This window comes from Vulpes lagopus, chromosome 22 (genome assembly GCF_018345385.1).
Source record: "Vulpes lagopus strain Blue_001 chromosome 22, ASM1834538v1, whole genome shotgun sequence".
NCBI classification, from domain to species: domain Eukaryota; kingdom Metazoa; phylum Chordata; class Mammalia; order Carnivora; family Canidae; genus Vulpes; species Vulpes lagopus.
The window spans coordinates 14,082,798-14,104,460 of NC_054845.1; the positions used below are offsets into that span (position 1 = coordinate 14,082,798).

The window sequence follows — 21,663 nt, forward strand, 5'->3', positions numbered from 1 at the left end:
AGAAATGGGGAGCTACTCTTTAGTGGGTACCTGGAGACAGGTGGTGGTTGATGGTTGCACAACAGTGTGACTGTACTTAATGCCACTGACTGTACTTAATGCCACTGAACTGTCTATTTAATAATGATTTAAATGATATACCTTGTTTTGAATATTTTCACACACTAAAAAAAGCAAAATAGCTTTTTTCTCCTCTCTCTTCCATTTCCAATCTCTTACACTCTGACATTTCTTCCTATCACCAAACAAAAGTCCTCTAGTATCAGCCAAATTGAAAATGTCCTTTTTCAACATTCCGACCCAACCTTCAGCAATCACCCTTCCAGCCAAAGTCTTTGAAGCAGTTGGACACACACAGATACACACTTTCACACTTACCTACCATTCACTCTTGAGATCACTGTCACCTGGCCTCTGCTCATGCCGCTCCCGTGAACCATGTCCACATAATGAATGGCTCTAAAGTGCCAAATCCAGTGAACTCTGGAGTCCTGACCTCAGTGAACTTCTCAAGGGCATTTTCCTCTAGTGTTCCTGGCACCTTTACAGCGCCCTTCCTGTGGGTCTCTTATACTGCACTCTCCTGATTTTCTTCATCTCTCGAGCTGTTCTTTTTCTGTCACTTATATACATGGCCACCCCATCCCTCTCTCTGGCCTTTAAATATTACAGTTCCTTAGGACTCTGTCCTTTGGATTTCCCAAAGACATACTAAAATAACTATGTTGAAAAGTCAACTTTCAGTCCCTTGTCCCTGACCCACCATTTTCAAACCGCTGTCTTCACTTCTCCAGTCTAGGCCATCTTTGTCTTTCACCCACACTCCTGTGGCACTCACCGACTGGCTTTACTGTCTTTTTTTTTTTTTTTTTAAAGATTTTATTTATTTATTCATAGAGACACAGAGAGAGAGACAGAGACACAGGCAGAGGGAAAAGAAGGCGCATGCAGGGAGCCCGACGCAGGACTCGATCCTGGGTCTCCAGGATCACACCCCGGGCTGCAGGCGGCGCGAAACCACCGCACCACCAGGACTGCCCTGGCTTTACTGTCTTAATTTGATGCTTTTTACTTAAGCAACCAGGATGATCTTTTAAAATGTGTATCACAGGGGTGCCTAGGTGGCTCAGTGGTTGAGCGTCTGCCTTCAGCTTGGGGCCTGATCCTGGGGTCCTAGGGTGGGGTCCCACATTGGGCTCCCCCCAGGAGCCTGCTTCTCCCTCTGCCTATGTCTCTGTCTCTGTCTCTGTGTCTCTCATGAATAAATAAATAAAATCTTTTTTTTTAAATGTGCATCACATTGTATCACTTCTGCTTAGAATGACTTGCTTATGCCTGTTTCTCCTCTATTGACTCTAAATTTACCATTCCTTATCTAGTTTCTCTGTCCCTTGATTTACTAAAATAGGACCTTATGCCACTGTTAGGCTCAACTCCAGATCTCTCTTACCCTTGCACTATGGGTTCCTTGCCCTGCTTTCCATCCTAATCCTGTGTGTTCTTCTGGTCTCCTTATCAAACTACTCTGGCCTTCTTTTACCACTTGGAATGTGCCAGATCTTCCCCATGTCATGAAGTGCTGTGTATGCTTATCTTCCTTCCATAAGGCTTATCTCCCATCTCTCCTTGTCTGGAGGCTCTTACCTATGCAGTCTCAGTGTAAATGTCATTTCCTCACTGAAGACTTCCCCAACCAATCAATCTCCTATTATAGTCTCTCCTAAACCCTTCATAGCATTTTTTTTTACAACTTATAATCGCATATTTGTATTTGTTTGATGCCCACCTCCTCCATTAGAATATAAATTCCATAGGGGTATTGTCTGGATTTGCATCCCAACTCTACATCCATATATACTAAGGTGCTTATGACAATGACCACCACAGAATAGATGCCTAATAAATATTTTTTAAACAAATGCACGAATGGAAGAAGAAAGGGGAACAGAAAGAAAACTAGTTTTCCATAAAGCTGTTTCATGTAGCCTCTCTGTAGAAATGAACAGGGACAGGTGTTTTAAGCAAACTTATAATTCATGAAAATCTAAATTTACATAAAGGGTATGTTGAAAGGTGATTTTTCCACTTTACAAAAAGATCCATCATAAGAGTCTTTAAACAGTCTTCCCAGGTACATGGAAAGCAAGATTTTATTGATTCAAACCATATGTTTGCACTGAATTCTTTAGGAAAATATCTTTTATATAAAGCAAGGTTGACCTACAAGCAATTTCCTTAAGGCACCTAGCCCAGAATGGCCAACTCTCAAATTTCCTAGGTAATAGATAATGGGAGGCCTGGAATGCAGGGGATATTTGAAACCATAGAATGCAAAGCAATAATTTCAGCCATTTAGAGTTCTTGTGACTTTTCTCACAAAGATAACTAACTAATGGAGAGATGAATTAATGTTCTTGAACCTCCCCAACTCTTCTTTCTGTATGTCCGTGAAAGTAAAAAAGGCTGGGAAGTGACCCCCAGATAGGCTGACATAAGACGGGGCACCAGGCTTATATAATTCACCAAACCGATGCTTTTTTTCCCAACTCCCCACACCCTCCCACCACCGCCACTGATAATTAAGTTGTCTGATTGCAAAACTGGAAAAAAGAATTCGGTGTGTTAATAAATAAAAGCAATTAACTTCTCTGGGTCTCAATTTCCTCATCTTAACAATGTGGGAGTCCTTTTGAAGATTATTGTTTTATAATTCTGTTCTTGAACCTACCCAAACTTTACAAAATAAGATAATTTATGACTGTTCTCTGTCTAATGAAATAAATTTCACAGCTATTTCTGCCTTCTTCTTGGAAACTTTAATAAATGATCATGGAGTTTAAATCAAAACATTTATATTATTTGTAGAATTGGTTGATTTGACTATTGATGGTTCTTGCTAAGAAGAAAATGCTTTGCAGAATTTACTTACAACTAACCTTTATCAGACTTTTTCCACTATGATAAAAACACAGTAAGCTGTTTTTGAGCTGCAGTACAAGTGAAATATTTTAGCAACAGGAAGAAAAAACAATTTACTGGTTGTGGTAATAAAGATCAGGGTAGACTCAGGAATAGGTTAGTTTTCCCTTCAAAAACAAGACTTCTTTCATCTCAGATAATCCAAACCTTCAAATTTAGAAGAAATATTTGGGACATAGAAGAAAAACATGCTTAATGTCTATGGAATTTTGGGCAATATTTTTGTCCTCATCAACTTCTTGAAGCATTATTCTATCCTCACTCCTCACAATTTTGATTTTTTTTGGCCCAATTTTACTGTATTTGATGACATTTTGAGGGAAAGTTATTTCTCTAAGTGATGTACAAAGATATTAACTTCTCACATAAAGAAATTTAGACTCTTCTACATGGGTCTGAAAAGCTAAAGAATGTACACATGAAAACACACATTATTTATATATCTCCTGCTTTGTAAGTTAAGGAGAGATCTTAAATATGTCAACAAATCTGAGTTATATTAGGAAGTTAGTGATCTTATATCTTGTCTGTATTTTTTCTTTTCCTTAGTCTATAAATGACGCTAGGTCATTTCTTCAGTGGGAAAGAAGAATTGATTAAGAAATAGAAGGGGGACCAGGAAAAAAAGGTCTGGGGGGTGATAGAGTGAAAATTCATAGTTGATCCACCAGAATCCCCAAACAAGACTGGATGCAGCCAAAGAATTACAGTGGAAGCAAAGGCAGATGGCGAGATGGCAATGGGGAAAGAGAAAGTTCATGAGCAAGGATTTACTAATTGAAATTATAAATTGAAAAATTTATAGAAGAGTCAAGACCAGGAGAGGCATCTGAGGAAAGCGGGGTGCTTTGAGCTCTAATAACAACGGAAATATGGGTATTAGCAGTGAGATCTTCCATGCGTGATACCCAGTGCTGCCACTTGACTGACAGCCTCTACTTTGGACTGAAACACAATCCTAAAAGACAAAATATTTACCAACTTTTACAAAATCCTGAAGAAGATGGGAGTTTCAGGTTTATGAGTCAGGTCTTCATGTGAGGATATTCTGACTCACTGTGTATGTTGGGAAGTTGGGGACAGGGATGGGGATCGGGGACAGGCAGTCAGGCTGAGCATGTGTAGGGTCCTCAGTTTGGATAGATGGATAGATATGTAGATAAATGGATACACAGGTAATTACATAGGTAGAGTGAGCAAGCTAAAGGTATACATACATTTATATATACAGAAGTAACGTTTACAGCTATTTAATAAGAAACAAAGGAAAATGGCATTTCCTGTAGTTTGACAAGAATCTTTAACTAAAGAGTATGGATAATTTAATGATTTTTTCCTCATTATTAGGAGACATAAGTTACTTTCATATGTGTTGATACCAAGACCATAGGAGATTACTTCTAAGGAAAATATCTGTTGGGGAAAATGCCTGTTATTTAAGAATGTGTCCTAGTATTAACCATAGCCTTATTATTGTTTCTAATGTGCACTTTTATTTTCCTAACACTGCTAAGGAAATGCAATACTCTTTTAAAGTATCATAATTGCAAAGAATCCTAGTGCATTGTTGGTCCGAAAGCAAACTGGTGCAGCCAATATGGAAAACAGTATGGAGGTTCCTCAAAAAAATTAAAAGTGGAACTACATCCAGATGGCCAACAGACACATGAAAAGATGCTCACCATCACTGACCGTCAGAGAACTACAAATCAAAACCACAATGAGGTATAACCTCATACCTGTCAAAATGGCTAAAATCAACAATACAAGAAATGATAGGTGTTGGCGAGGATGTAGAAAGGAACTCTATGCACTATTGAGAATGCATATTGGTGCAGCCATTGTAGAAAACAGGATGGAGTTTTCTCATAAAGTTAAAAATAGAACTACCCTACAATCCAGCAATTGCACTACTAGGTATTTACCCAAAAAACACAAAAATACTAATTCAAAGAGATACATGCACCCTGATATTTTTAGCAGCATTATCTACAATAGCCAAATTATGGAAACAAGCCCAAGTGTCCATTGACTGATGAATGGATAAAAAAGACGTGGTATATGGAATATTATTCAGCCATTAAAAAAGAATGAAATCTTGCCATTTGCAATGATGTGGATGGAACTAGAGGGTATTATACTAAGCAAAATACATCACTCAGAGACAGACAAATACCATGTGATTTCACTCATGGAATTTAAGAAAGAAAACAAAGAGGAAAGAAAAAGAGGAAGGCAAACTAAGAAACAGACTTAACTGTAGAGAACAAACTGATGGTTAACAGAGGGGTGGGAGGGGAGAAGGGTGGGGGATGGGTGAAATAGGCATTGGGGATCAAGGAGAGCACTTGCTGTGATGAGTACTGGCTGTTGCATGGAAGTGTTCAATCACTGTATGCTACACCTGAAACTAATATTTTACTATATGTTAACTAACTGGAATTTAAATAAAAACTATTAAAAATGGAACTAACCTATGATCCAGCAATTCTACTTCTGGATATATATCCAAAGACATTGAGTTCAGGATCCCACAGAGATATCTCTACTCCCATGTTCATTACAGCATTATTTATAATAGCCAAGATAGGAAACATTCTAATTGCCTATCAATAGATGAATGGATTAAGAAGATGCAGTGTGTGTAAACACATGCACAGATAACATGTATATATGCATACACATACACACATATAGATGCATATATATATATATACATATACACTGTGCAGGCTGAAAAAGACAAATTCAGAGAAACAGTAGAGCAGTGGTTACCAGGCATTGGGGATAGGGGGAAATGGGGAGATTTGGGTCAAAAGGTAAAAACTTCCAGTTATAAAATGAATAAGTTTTGGATCTAATGTACAGCATGGTGATTGTAGCTAATAAAAATCTATTCTATATTTGAGTGTTACTGAGATTAGATCTTGAATGCTCTCACTACAAAAAACAATAGTGACTATGTGATGGGATGAAAGTGGTAGTTAATACTGTGGTAGGAATCATTTTGCAACTTAGAAATGTATCAAATCAACAGTGGTACATATTAAATTTACACAATGTTGCATGTCCATCATACCTCAATAAAGCTGGAGGAAAAAAAAAAAAACAATGTATTATAATTGCCACTGTTCCCAGTTAGCGACAAATATAGCAGGCATGAGGAGTTCTGAGAGCATACTGACCCTAGGCTGATTTAGGATGATGGGGCTACCTGAGAGAGTGTATGTGGTGTGAAGGAGACAGGGCTCTGAAGGAGACACCGCAAATTCTAATCCCAGCCCTTCCCTGAATTGTTTTGGGTAAGCAAGGACGAAAGCCTCAAGTGCAAACTGAGAGTAGTAAACTAAGTGTTTGACGAAGTCCCTTGAAGCACCATCATTATCTAGTCTCATGAGTTTAACTTTAAATGTCAATGCCACTTGCAGCTCTGGAGGCCTATTTAGGAGTTCAGTCAGTTTTTAGTCATATATTAATGATAACCTTTCAGTTCTTTCATTTCTAGTGAATTAATGGTTTGAGATTTTTACTCTTTAACCACATGACTTTGTGCATGCTGCACCTTCAGTATCTCAGTGGAAAGATGGAAGGTTAGAAGAAAGAGAGGAAAAGGAGGGGAATTTAGTGACTATTTTTTTCCCCTTTCAGTATCTTATTTTACTTCCATTTTACGCAAAATGATTTTGTACTACTTAGAATAAAGAATTATGGTTTGATGGTTCATCTTATAAATATTTTAAATTTGCCACCAAAAGAACATGGTTATTGTTAACAATCATCTTCCCTTTCATATTCTTCTAGATTTGGAAAGAAGAAAGATGACAGGGGTGGCAAGGCTGAGCAGAAGGGTACTCTGAAGCATGGTGGCCTGAGGGAAGAAGAGCTGGAAAAAATGAAAGAAGAACGTGAAAGGTGAGCAGAAATGCTGAGCTACTGATTTTGTTTGGGCCTATGGCCTGTGTTTATTTGGGTTATTGCATCAATCAACTGGAGAAATTTTATTTTAAGGAGCATAAAGTTTGACCAATATACAGGAAAAGTACCTGATATAAATGGAACCTCCCTGTCTGAGGAATTTTTATTATACTTGGAGAAGAAATTAACTTTATGTTTTTATTATATTGGTATTTATAATTCCAAAATATGCTACCCCAGTTTTGACTGTATCAGTGTATATTTTCCCTATGGTTTAAACAATAAGTTTCTTTTTTTCTTTTTTTAATAAAAAGGTCATTTTGATGTTGATGTTTAGAACTATCAAATTTCCATAGTCTGTTCCTAATTTCTGTCAAGCTGTTGTATGCCTTCCTAATTTTATTCTGCTAAATCCATTTGGGTGGTGTAATTTGAGAAGTGCATGTCCTTCATTTTTAAAAAGCCAGTGTCTTTTATTAGGCTATCAGCAAGTTGCAAAGTATGTCGCCCATCTGTTAAAGGGCCGGTTTCGTTTACTGAAATAATGACAGTTTGCAAGGGCTGAATTCTCCTGTTTGAGGAGCTTAATGTTCCATTTGGACAAGAGGCCCTTCACTTATCTTTGAGGTGAACTCTGGCACTTACCCCAAGTCGATGTGTAAATGTCTGATTTTGAAACATGTCATTGAATATTCATATTTCTCCTGAAAAATTCTTCACCTTCGCAACCAAATGGATCTTGGAGAGAGACTGAGATTATGACAAAACTAGCATATAATTTTAAGTACTTGATTCTGACTTTATCGTGCACAAAGTCAGATTTGTCCAACTTGCCACTTGCTTATTAGTAGCAATGGCCCTTGCAGTTTTTAAAGAGTCCATTCTTGTCCTTATTTTAATACTCCAGTAATACGTACTAAGAAAATCCTACTCATTCATCCTCTTTTCCGGCACAGAGCATGTTGAATAGCTACTGTTAACGTCTGACTGCTGTCTTGTAGTCTGTTCCCATTGAGAGGGCTGACTTGATCAATAGCAAGGAGAGAAACCCTACTTAGTCCTTTCTCATTTTAAAGACGTTGATCAGCTCTTGTTTCCAGGATCAGTGGAGCAGTTAAAAGGAAATCAAGTGTGTTACATTGTTGTTGACTATTATTCACCTGACAGAGCTGCCCCCCAAAACAGGGAAGATGAATTCTCCACTGTAGCCCACGATTCACTTATCCTGTAAAGTAAAATGTAATTCAGACTGAGATTTTAATGTATCTTATCAGCAAAGACATCTAGATGTTGAGTCCACATCATAGATCTTTGCTGCTCCCCTAACTTCACTTACCCAGGCACCACATCCTTGCCTCATCTTCAGGAAACTGAGCTGTTTGCCAGAAAGCAGACTGTATATTTTTTGTAGCTCAATACTTGCTTAGGGTTGGGAGGGTTTACTCTTAGTAGCTAGGGAACTGTGTGCCAGCTAGAAAATTGATAACCCATAAAATAAGGTGGGTTGTCTTTAAGCAAGAGTTCATTTCCTTTCTGGGGTTGCCTTAAGGAAGCAGGTGCCTGAGGGAGTTTTGTTCTTAAAAGCAAGGCTGTAAATTCACCTCCGCTGGCTATATAGGCTTCAGGTCCAATTTTCTTAAAATATGTCTGGTCAAAATATTGAAAGAACTGTGCTGTTAGCCTCCACTTAGGCCACTTCCCACACATGAACACGTAAAACACATCTGATATGGGTTTCTTAGAGACAAAGTTATCTCAATCATATGAGAGGGGAAGAAGTTGGAGGAGTTGATTTATGGTTAGGTCCTACAGAATTAATGACCAAGAGCATTTCAGCAGCTCAGGAGCAGAGGACCACAGCGGGTGGAGGTGGAGGCTCAACACTTGGCATTCCTCCCAACCCAAGAGTCCCATTTCTTGGCTCGCCATCATCTGTAGAAAACCAACTCACACCCCTTAGAGAAAGTGAGAGTATTACTCGTTGTGACATGGCCATGGAAATAAATAGAATAAAATAAGAAACAGTGTATAAAAGTTCACAAAGTTGTCTTTTTTTCTAATACCTTTAGAATTTGTTACTTTAAGGTGATTCAAACTGTCCTAGTGCTTATTTGTTTCATTCTAGCTGTCACAGATATAATAGTTTTCCATCAACATATCTCTTCTCCAAAGGATTTTTTTAAAAATTTTATTTATGAGAGAAAGGGAGAGAGAGCCAGTATGTGGGGCAGAGGGAAGGGGAGAAACAGACTCCCCACTGAGCAGGGAGCCCCACGCGGGCCTCAATCCCAGGACCCTGGGATCAATGATCTGAGTCAAAGGCAGACACTTAACCAACTGAGCCACCCAGACACCCCAAAGGATTTGAAATAATTAAATAAAATATATATTGTATGGTGCTAGAGCCAACTTGTATCAGCGTGTGAGAAGAATTTTGGGAGCTGGTTGTTAAACCACTGGGTAGCTTAAAATTGGTCATGGTGGGAGTAATTTACACCATAGAAGTTGGCAAATGCAATAAATTGGGTTTGTGTTTTTAAAAAGCCAGTTGATCAATATACCACTTAGGGTTTATACCAACCCTAGTATATCACCAAGAAAAAATTATCCAAAATAAAATTAAATAAAAAAATATTCATCTAAATAAACCCGGGATCCCTGGGTGGCGCAGCGGTTTGGCGCCTGCCTTTGGCCCAGGGCGCGATCCTGGAGACCCGGGATCGAATCCCACGTCGGGCTCCCTGTGCATGGAGCCTGCTTCTCCCTCTGCCTATGTCTCTGCCTCTCTCTCTCTCTCTGTGTGACTATCATAAATAATAAAATAAGGGAACCCTGGGTGGCGCAGTGGTTTGGCGCCGGCCTTTGGCCCAGGGCACGATCCTGGAGACCCGGGATCGAATCCCACGTCGGGCTCCCGGTGCATGGAGCCTGCTTCTCCCTCTGCCTATGTCTCTGCCTCTCTCTCTCTCTTTCTGTGTGACTATCATAAATAAATAAATAAATAAAAATTAAAAAAAATAATAATAATAAAATAAAAATTAAAAAAAACAAATAAATAAATGAAGCCATATGACTTCTTCTAGCTGTGTTTTTCAAAGTATAGTCCATAGATAACCTGCATCAAAATGAATCACATGGAGAGCTTGTTAAAAATAAGATTCTTGAGTCTCACATCAGACTTGCAGAATCAGAATCTTGGGAGTTGGAGCCCAGGAATCTGTATTTAATTGGCAAGCCCAATGTGATTCTTCAGCATTCTAAAGTCTGAGAACCACTGACTTGAAGGGACAGGATTTGATTGGAACATTAAACTATCCTTATCCTATGAAAAATCACATAAATATTTTTTTTCCCTTAGAGAATTGAATAAGCCAGTCTAAAAATATTGTCATCTTTCTCATTTGCCCTCTCTGAAGCATCCTACCTTACTGGCATATTTGTTTTTTGCCACAAGAGAGAAACCCTTGCCAGTGCTCACTCATCTAAGAGAATTTGGAATGCTTACTCACAAAACTTACAAAAACAGTAAGTTCATTAAGAAAATTTTGGAGACATGGGTGGCTCAGCGGTTGAGTGTGTCTGCCTTTGACTCAGGGTGTGATCCTGGAATCCAGGATCAAGTCCCACATCGGGCTCCCTGCATAAGCCCGCTTCTCCCTCTGCCTATGTCTCTGCTTCTCTCTCTGTCTCTCATGAATAAATAAATAAAATCATTTAAAAAAATTTTGGAGACATAAAAAAGTATAAAGGAGATTGATACGATCATGCATAATTCCATAAATAATTGTTAATACTTTATGATCTTTTTACTATATATATTTTTTGAAACTTGATAGCCATGCTGCATACATCTCACTTTTTCCACACCATTAAATTGTGAGCATTTCCTCATGTCATAATATTTTGAAAATAAGCCAATTTGAGGATCAATATACCATAACTTACTTATCTTCTATTGTCAAACATTTAGTCTGTTTGAATTTTTCACTCTTCCAAATAAGACTTTGATGAGCATCCAGATACAAAAGTCCTTATAGATGACCTCTTAAATCGCATAGTTTCTGTTTGAAGGTTCAATTTCCTCATAACTATTTTGCCTAAGGATTAATTTAACCTCAACTCTAATTTTAGGATTATATTATCCATCTTCATTTCTCCCATTATTTTTCTTATAATACCCACCACATCTCATTTTAATGTACCTTCATATTTAATTCCTGATCAGGAATTGGTTTTAGTGCTATATATGAATAACCTTAGCATATAGCCATAGCAATAAAAAGTAAAAAAAAAAAAATCCATAGGAGTTGGAGTGAAGTATAAGGTTAAATTGGAGGAATACAGAGTATAGAACAGTGGTTCTCAGGAAGAGACAATTTTGCTCCCAAAGAAACATTTGGCTGTATCTGGAAACATTTTTGATTGTCACAACTCCGAAGGAAGAATGGGCACGGGAAAGGAATTGCTACCTCAATGTGCTGGGTAGAGGCCAGGAATGCAACCAAACATTCTACAATGCACAAGACAGTCCTGTCCCTTAACAATGAGTTGTCTTACTCAAACTATCAGTAGTGTGTAGGCTGAAAACCCCTGTTCTGACTCTGGACTTCACAGACATTAGAATTTCCTTGTCTCATGATATCTGTGGATAACACAGAGAAATGTACACCAAGTGACATAACCCTAAAATTATTAGATATTTGAGGAACTGTAGCCAAAGATTGCTAATGAATATTTCATCAATATAAACTTGCAAGAAAAAAAAGTTTTTCTTCAAAACTTATTTTTAACTCTGGCCTGCTGAGCATTGGCATCGATGCTGTTGATCAGATTGTGAATGCCAAGAAGCTGCAGGGGTTGATAATGTGTTGATGACAGAATCATCTGGAACAATGGACTGAATCAAACATAGAGAAACTTAATAGGAATAAATGTAAAGTCTTGATTTTAGGTCCAAAAATGAACGGTACAAACACAGGATGTGGAACGTTTGACTTAATACCAAATATATAAAAAAATCGCCTGATGGTTTTAGTTGAGGGTAAGTTTAGCTTGAGTCAACATGAGGATGTGCCTGCCAAAAACTTAATCCAGTCCTAGGCTACATTACTGGAAGTTCATGTGTAACATGAAGGAAGAAATAATAATTCCTGATTTACACTACTCAGATCACACTTGGAATATCCCATTGCCTCTCTCACATACACACAGAATAGCAACAACTGAAGGACCTGGAAATATATAATCCGTAGAGGTAAGACTTAGTTGATTTCACATGACCAAAGAACTTCCACATAAAAGAGGAATTAAATGTATTTTATTGCATCCATTCTGTTCTCTCTCCTTCTCTCTCTCTCTCTCTCTGCTTATTCATCCATTCATTTATTTTCATTCATTCTATTTTCATTTCATTCATTTATTTTCTTGAAGATACTAATGGGGAGTCATTTTAAGAGAGGTAGTCTTCAACTTAATACAAGGAAAAACATCCTCACAATTAGAGTGCCACATGAGAGTGAGTTTGTTGATACTGAAAAATGTCTAATAAGACGCTGATGATTACAATGAGAAAGGATTAATGCATGAGGAAAGTATTGGACTCGATCAGAGTTTCATGAACTTGAGTCATTGATATATTACCTTCATTTTCTTATTTATATTTATATATTCAAATAAGTAAAATATTATATAGAAGCAAAACCACATAAGTTAATGTAACTATCTACATTCAAACCCCATACCACCACCTAAAAATCATGTTGCGTATCATTAATGCTGCATTGTCCTTGGGTGATCTCTTCGGATTTTCCCAGATCTCAGGGTCTGAGAAATATTATAAATATGTTCAAGTATAGAAGCATTTACTTTGTATTTTCTAGGGCAGCTTTCTTGAACGTGATATAGCATTGGTTCGTGGTAGTATATGCACTATTCTTACCTGAGTGGATAAGCCCAAGCTTCTTGCTCAAAATTGCGTGCAAGGATTTTCTTAGTCTCGTGTTTGATTTCCTGAGCTAAGCATGTGTCCTCTCCTGACACAAGTCAAACAGCCCATTGCAGCGAAGCCCTGTTTTAAATAAACTCATCATTTTGTTCATGCTTCAGTGAGATTGGCCATAATAAAACATTAGTTCCAAATGCCTATATCCATTGCTAGAAGGATGAATCCAATATTATATTCAAAGATTATTTCCCCTAGAATTTTTTAATCAAGTGAAATTAAATTAACATTTTCCAAACATTCTGATTATATAAATTAGTATGGTGAGCTGAAAGCAAGAGATTGTCCTAACAAATCAGTAAACGTACTTTTGGTGTTTAATGCTAAGACTTCACCTTACGTCTGTAACTGTCTCCAAAGTGTGAAGTTAACCAGATTCTTGTACCTACAAAGAGCCTAACTGCATGCATGTTGTACTTGCATTGTTAATACCTTCTCAAAAATCAAGTGAAGATTGGTTAAAGAAAAATTAGTGTCCCCCTCCTTTATTTATGATTATTGTACTGAGGGGAAACGTCTCCATTGACACTAAAAGGCTGTCTCCCATTAAAGTCCCATATTACTGACCCTGAAATGAAATTTCACTAAATGAAACTTCTTCCTAGAATTGGGGAGGGCGGATGTAGTTTAATAACATATGAGTTTTTGCTCTAAGATCTTCTATTACTCTTAATACCATGTCAGAGTTTATTTTGCAAGGGAACTCATTTACTGTGTGAATGAAACGTTGTTTTTGTAGATCTTATTAGAATCTTTGCAGGATAAATGAGGAGATGAGGGGCAAAGAGGCAGCTTCCCCAGCTTCAGGATTGAGGAGCATGAAAACATATGGCTCTTGTTTTCAACAACTGGCCTGCATGGAATGCCTAAGTAAGAGTGGGGCTAAGATTTAGGCAGGCTGATTGGTTTCAGTGTCTGACTTGAGGGTTCTTAGTTTTCTTTCCTTCAGGAAGCCTTCCAAGAGCTGCAGAGGCTTCTCTCTTGCCTTATCAGCTGAGCTGCTTGTGGCCTGTTCCCTTAGTTTAAATCAATACATGTGTTTTTGATATTTGGTGAACCAAGATTTAATTATGCAGCTGCAAGTTCCCTACATAAACGAAATTCATCTTAGAGAAATAAAAACATTCAGAAACCATTTATAGTTTCAGAATACAAGTGGGTGAAAATCTATTCCCAACCTCTCAGCATTTTATTTAATTATGGGAGATTTTTATGTTACTGGAAATTGAAATGAAAACCAGAATAAGGCTAGCGTTTATCCAACATTGGTTCATCCTGAGAAATGAAGATGCTTACTGTATTCTAAGAAGGAAAAGGAAAGTAGGTTCTGAATTAATATTTTAGCTATAACCTACATAAATATGGCACTTCTAAATGCATAGAGTGACAAATGAATTGATAGGATTGTCATTATTGTATCCTAAAAAGAGTGCATATTAAAGAACCAGAAGGTTGTTTTCTTTAATTTGCCAAGAGACTCTCTATAATTAATTATTTACTGAACTTAAACTTTGGCACTATTTAAACTGTTGAAAACACCCATGTTTTGGCATGATTACATACAAATGATTAATTCAGCATGGTTTTACTCCTCACTGAATATCCCTGTCTTTTGCAGTAGAATTTGCTAGGTCCTGTGGTGTGGGCAAAATAAAATGTTGGAATGGTTCCCGGTCTTAATAGTCCCAATTTATTATTACCACTGAACCCTCATCAGATCATGGACTGGATTAGATCCCAGTTTTTCAAAATGCCCCAATTTATGGCTCCCTTAGAATCCTGACAAAAATGTGTATTTGAATAAGGCTTTGGTTGGCTAAAAGAGATCCAGTTAATTACTTTTAGATTCTTATTAGATCATCACTGCATGGAAGTTATGAAAAATGTTAGTAGATGGTTGTTTCCCAGGACAAGGTCACATTCTCCTTTTAGGCCAACAGAAAGAAGCTGTCAGATTTTTGTTTTTTGTAGTACTAATCATCTCAGTGACTGAAAAGAGATTTGCCATATCCCAGTAATTACTATTGATGCTTGTGTTAGGGTAAAGATTAGCTCTTTTCCTAGAATAAGAATTAAAAACAGAGGGGTGGGGGGAAGGGGAGGAAGGCACACCTACCACTCCTCATGCAGGATCATTCTTTCAGGATTTACCTTTCCTTTAGAGGGATGCAGGAGTGAGACCTAGGGGAGATGCAGGTGGCTTTAATATCCATACATTTATTTGGTCTTTGTAACACTCATCTTCTCAGAATGCTTGTGGTCACCAGCAAAATTTGGCACATTACGATATTCCGATAGACAAGAGATAGGAACACCTATATCCTGATGCCATGCCAGCATTTTTTATGAGCCAAAATCCTTTTATGGAATTTGAATCAATGTTAGAAGTGCTGTATTAGCAACTACTTGTCAGCCGAGCTGGATTAATACATAAAATGAATCACTTGACTGGCATGCTTTCCAATAGTCATTCAGATAAACTTCTAAGATTAAAGTACACCAGCTCTTTAAAAAGGTGTTTTAAAAGGATACTCTTATATTCAAAGACCCTGGAGTGACATATTATATTATTGCATTCAATTGTGGTGCTGTTGAAATACATTCAGACAAGGAATTACACTAAACTCCCCACAGTGATCCCATAGAAAAGTTTAGAATGCCTAATCTGATAAACACTTGGAAAGATGCTCTAAATTCTGTTGATCTGGATGGTTGGCCTTAATATACACGTAAAAATATATTCAATGTAATAATAATAAAAAATTGGTAACTCACTGAATTTATGCCAGAGATATAGATATATTTAGTTTAATGGCAGTTCCATGCAGCAGAAGCAGAACTTGAGGAAAGCATTTTCTATGAAAGTTTTGCTGACTGTAACTAAGTGGAAGGCCATTTGGTGGCTCGAATTTAGGAATGAGGGTCCCATTTCCTTCCATTCTATCAGTTGTTTTCATGGGGACGTTACCTAACACACTTAGATGATATATTTAAAGTCCCTCTTGTTATCATTATGAAATGAAATGGAAATGAAATGGTAATAGTATACTTCAAGGCTTTGGTTTTATGCATTTTATTCAGATAGAATTCTTTTTAATTGCTCAGTTTTTTCAAAGAAAAACAATTGAATAAATAAAAGTTAAGTGAATCCAGACTATTTACTGTGGACCAGTTTGGGGCTGGACAGTGTATAAGTAGAGTTAATTCTTTAAAAGCGCTCTGAAAAATGTGGACAAATTAAACCCATAAATCAAATAGCAGTTTCCAGAATTTCTAAAGTATCTCGTCTTTATTTCATATTTTGACATATGCTATGTTGTATCCTGCTTTGGAAAACATCCATGACAACACACCCACTCTGGAGCCCAAGATGAGTTATTGTTCACATAGGTTTGCAAACTATGCAAATAGAAAAGATATTCAACCTGTTATCTTCCAGAATCTGCTTTTCCCCCCTTCACATTTTTTTTTAAGATTTTTATTTATTTATTCATGAGAGACACAGAGAGAGAGAGAGGCAAAGACACAGGCAGAGGGAGAAGCAGGCTCCATGCAGGGAGCCTGATGTGGGACTCGATCCCGGGTCTCCAGGATCACGCCCTGGGCTGAAGGTGGCACTAAACCGCTAGGCCACTGGGCTGCCCCCTTCACATTTTTTTTATATAGAAATCCTAACCTAGGTCTGTGATTTACAAACACCAAACTGAATGTGCTTTATCCAAATTTCCTGGGAAATGAAAAATGCGAACAGAAGAAATGTTTCTCATCATTCTAATAATGCATACGTTAGCCCCCTATAACAAGGAATTATTCAGCCCAAAATGTGATTTGTGCCCAAGTTGAGAAGCCCTGCTTTAGATAAATAGTTAACTAGGTAATATACATATATAGATATAGCTATAAATATGCTTGTAAATACTCAGTATTGTGGTTGGGCTTGAGGATGTGTATTTTAAAACCATTTCTCAAGTGATTGTTGTTTATAGCTATGTTGGGGACCAACTAGCTTATGTGGTGGCCCAGGAGAGGTGTATAGCCAAGTGGAAAGATGATAAGACCCAGGGGTGGGTCTTTAACTGGGTTAAAGGCAGACTGCATGAACACACCGTCAGGCTACTTAACTGCTTCAAACCTCTGTGTTCTCATCTGTTAAATGAGAAGACTGTCTCTCAGACTTTTGTGAAAAGCAATATTTATGAGGTGAGCACCTGGTTGACTCTCGGTGCCCAGTGTTATTTTCTGACCCGCTCTGGGGATTCAAGACCCCAGATAATCCATGCAGTAACCTTTGGGGGCCCAGAGCACTCCGAGGCACACCATCTGTGAAAGTTGCTGATTTGGATACTGTCGTGATGAAGAAGGCCAACTCGAATTCAGACTTTGCCCAGCTGGGACTCACGCCAGATACTTCCATTCAAGAAGCTTCTCCTCATTTCTTATTGATCACCAGTTGGAAGTTGCTCTTCAAGCATAGTGAGCTTGGCATGAGATGGCAGCACAGGAGCGAGAGAGTACTGGCTGTAGCCAGGCCTTGGCAGCCATGGAAACAAATTCAGGGTGGAGAGAGACACAAATGGCATGGGTAACTGCCAGCCTCTCCAAGTCCACGGGGCACGTGATTGCAGAAAACACTTGTAACCACAGTCATTAAATTCGCAAAATCCTCACATTTGCATTTCTGTTATATGTATTACATTGAGGGGTGGGGCATAAGTCTGGTCTGCTAATATTCAGAACCCAGAAAACGAATGTGTCCCTTTCTCTCCCCGTCCAGTCTCCCCACATGCCTGTCCTTGCTCTGTAATTTAATTACTTAATGACTTCACAGTACATATAAGTTGACTTCAGATTGATGTCCAAAGGAATCTGACCCTTTCCCAGGCTCAGACTCCTGCCTCCTTCTGTTTTGTGCCCTTTGTTTGATTTTAGTATTGAGAGTTAAAGAGGTTGAAGTCATTTGGGCGATGGCACAAAAGTTTGCTTTTCCAAGAGTCACTTAAAAAGAACCTTTAAAACACACACACACAACAATAATAACAACTGGCTGTTTAGAATAGAAGCTGTAAGCATTCGTGTTCTTGGAGGAACTTAACACATAATAACCAGTGAAATCATGATTTCTTGAAGCTGAAATTAAGTATAACAGGTTGGAGAAAGTGATTAATAATAATAGCTTTGATCATTCCTCTCTCCAAAACATTCAGTGGCTCTCTATTGCCTACTGCATATAGTCCAAACCCCTTGGCTGATACCTGAATATAGACTAGTTTTCCAATCATAATTTTCTACTCCTGTCCCAGGTGCCCCGTATACTCAACCACTCTGGAATATTTCTTCTTTTTGAGATGACCAGAGCTCTTTCCCATCTCTGTGTCATTCCTGATATCATCTCCCTTGTCCTTGTCTGCCCTCCCCCTGCCTCAGTTGGCCCAAATCGGTGGAAAGTCAGTGAAACCTCACTTCTTCCATTACACCTTCTCAAACTACCTGAGTCATATGAAAATTCTTCCACTCAATGGCTGGTGTTAAGTTACTTAATTTTGCTAATCTTCAGTTTTGTTGGCTACAAAATGGCTACATAACCATTGCAGCATCATATTCTGCTGCAAAGCTTCAATGAGACACTGAAGTGAACCATTCAGAAGAGTGCCAGGTATAGAGATGTTCAGTAGATGGTGAACTTACCATTTTTCTTAGAGACAGTAGATACTTGAAAGAGAATGAGCATTAGTATCAAAGAGCATTGGATTTAGAGCCCGACTCTTCTGTACTAGCCATGTGACTGTGCATGTTTTTCCCTAAACCTTCGGAGCTGCAGCTTGCTCATTTGGAAAACTTTTTTAAAAGGGAGAAATAATGTCTAGCTTCAGAGCACTTGTGAAATTTACCTATGATGAAATACTTAAAGCATCTGGAGCAGTGCTTGGCACATAGTAGATACCTATTGTCGTTATTGCTGTTACTTTGCTGCATTGAATTGTAGATGCTCATGATTACAAACATGCTCTCTCTCCCTTACTAGCTTGTAATTTCCTTGAGTCAAGGACCACATCAGAACCGTTGTTCCATTTCTCTCGGCACCTAATAAATTACGTTTCACAGAGTAGGCATTCAATAAGCAATTGTTGAATAATGGATGAATGAATGAATGTACTGCAGTGATTTTAATTTTATTTTTCAAGTGAATAATTACTGGAATGGAACCAACAGGCAGAATAGGCTAAATCAATGGTCAACCAAGCTGTATAGTTAGAAAAATAAGACTTTCCCCTGAGCCATGAAGTGGTGTCAAGAAGCATGAGATCGTTTGTAACTGGCAGGAGAACAGTAGAAATGGATCATTGAGGCATAGTGGCCAGCCCATCAGAGCTATCAACACCTGTTTCACCATCACTGAACCAGATCCTGAGAGACAAGTGAGTAAGTAAAAGTGAATGCAATTCATACATTTCACAAACAAATGCCAGTGTTATGGACCTAGAGAGTTTGGGGTTTTTTATTTATTTTATTTTTTTATTATTTTTTTTAGTTTGGGGTTTTTTAATTGGGCCTTTGTCCTCATCCTCTTCCAGTGTCTTAAATTTAATCTGTTGAAATTAAATTTCTTTAAGATTTATTTATTTGAGAGAGAGAGAGAGTACAGAGTGGGGAGCAGAGGGAGAGGGAGAGAATCTCAAGCAGACAGAGGAGCTGGTCTCAGGGCTTGATCTCACCACCCCAAGATCATGACCCTGAGATCACTATCCAAGCCAAAACTAAGAGCTGGATGCTCAACTGACTGAGATACCCAGGCACTCCTGAAATTATTTTTAAGTACCATTCATTTCAGCCTTCTAAAATGAAAGATTTGCCTTTATAGGGAATACAGAATTTGATTGCATAGATGAGATACACTGTCCTTGGCTTATTCTCCAGCAAAGGAGGATCTTTTTTTGTGCTGTGTGTTGAGCCGATTCAATCAGAATTCACAGTGCAGATTATATTTCAGGGGCAAGCATAAAAAAATGTAATGGAAATGGAGGTTCATGAAAAATGACAACAGCCATTTGTAATATACCAGATGCCATAGAGCTACTCTCTCAGGGAGGCAGTGTTACTAAAATCTTTGTCCCTAATTAGGAGTGCACATTGCCATTAAATTAGTGTCTTTATCTTATAAGATAATTCCTTATTATATACTCTCCTGCAATTTCATGGAGTTTTTTTCTTGTCTAGATCCTAACTCTCTTGAGGCATAGATTGTAGCTTCTACTTGTTTCATTTCCTTACATCTCAGTAGAGAGAAGATATTTAGTAAAGTTGTGGGTTGACTTAAAAGTGTAAAAGAATATCGGATTTAAAATAAGTTACTTATGTAATTTTAAAAATTGATAAACTCCTTACAATTAGCAGGAAAAGCATTAGTAAATATGTATTAAAATAGTTGCCTAAAATTCTTGCCTGTTTTTGAAACTATAGTGTTCTGTTTAAAAACTACCCTGATTATAATAATATGCACCAGGTTTAAAAAATAAAGAACAAATGAGTAGATAAGGAGTTGCTTAGGCAAATCATCTTTTAAAATAATAGTGAACTCTATTATTGATAGTATCAACAGCTAATTAAAAATTCTATTAGTGAAGATGTAAAAGATGGCACATTTCCAATTCAGATAGACACTAAGGATACAGACATAATTGATATTTGTTCAATAATCCTAAAATGTTTCACAGTCCCTAATAGAAGCTGTGATGGCCAGAGAAAGTTTCAAGTGCTAAAAAAAATATATATTCCAGGCACTTAAAAATATTTTCAGATCAAATAATGTGTCTTTGCAAAAAAGTATGAAGTTTTAGCTGAATGAGCATCAAAGGATATTTTAGTGAATTGACTTTGTTTAAGAAAAAATGACTGAGTCAAGGAAATGCATAGTGTGTAATTCATATGTTTTTAATCTGGTCATACTGGATGTAATAAGAAAGTCAAAAGAGGATAATTTACTAGCTGGACTTTTAAATTTTAGAGCTGAGTTTTGTTAGCACTCATAAGTGAATACATTTTTTTTTTAATTCTGCAATAACCATTAAATATTCCAGTTTGGAAAAATAAGATTCCAGCTTTAACAAAGTACTTCAGGAGTATAGTGGGCTGCTTTTGACATTATTAAACCCAAATTGAATATGTTCCTTCTTTTACACAGATTAAAAACTAGATGTAATTCTTCTAGTTTTTAAACGTCAGTTCTATTCCTAATCATTGTCGATTTACCTCTCCAATTTCAAAGGCTGGACAAGGAAGGCCTGACAAAGAAAGGTGCTAAATGAAACCAGAACATTGTACAAAATGTTAAGAAATGGACAGTTATTAAGGAAGCATAATTCTTTTCATCAGCAAAGAAAAATTCAATGCCAAGAAAGCTGACATTATGCTAAAATATTCCCTGCCTCAAATATGTATATGACTTAAGATAAAAACAGTTACCTAATATCAATGACCAATTTATATCATCAAATGAAAAATATTCCGAGGAAATAAATACACTCTACTGGAGCTAGTCATGCAATTCTCATTGATCAATCCAAAATAACCTCCTGCCGATATCAATTACCGTGGTTCACAGTACCGTAGCTCACATAGCTTGCTTCTGCCTAAGTTCAAAGAAAAAACACTGTGACATAATAAACCAGTGCGGTGTATGAACCAAGATGAAAATTCAAGTTATCAAAGATATACTTAGAGATATTGCTTCTTAGCGGGAGAGAAGAACACATTTTGTTAAAGATGTGCCA

General features: G+C 37.5%; 1 protein-coding gene across 6 annotated transcripts in view; it reads left to right on the forward strand.

Annotated features, from left to right (window-relative positions):
• Positions 1 to 21,663, forward strand: part of PARD3B (par-3 family cell polarity regulator beta) — a 981,887-nt gene that overhangs the window by 777,702 nt on the left and 182,522 nt on the right. For all 6 annotated transcript variants that reach the window (XM_041737018.1, XM_041737019.1, XM_041737013.1 and 3 more), the window contains one exon: positions 6,781 to 6,891. In XM_041737018.1, the coding sequence (XP_041592952.1) occupies positions 6,781 to 6,891 (111 nt within the window). The remainder of the gene's footprint in view (positions 1 to 6,780; positions 6,892 to 21,663) is intronic.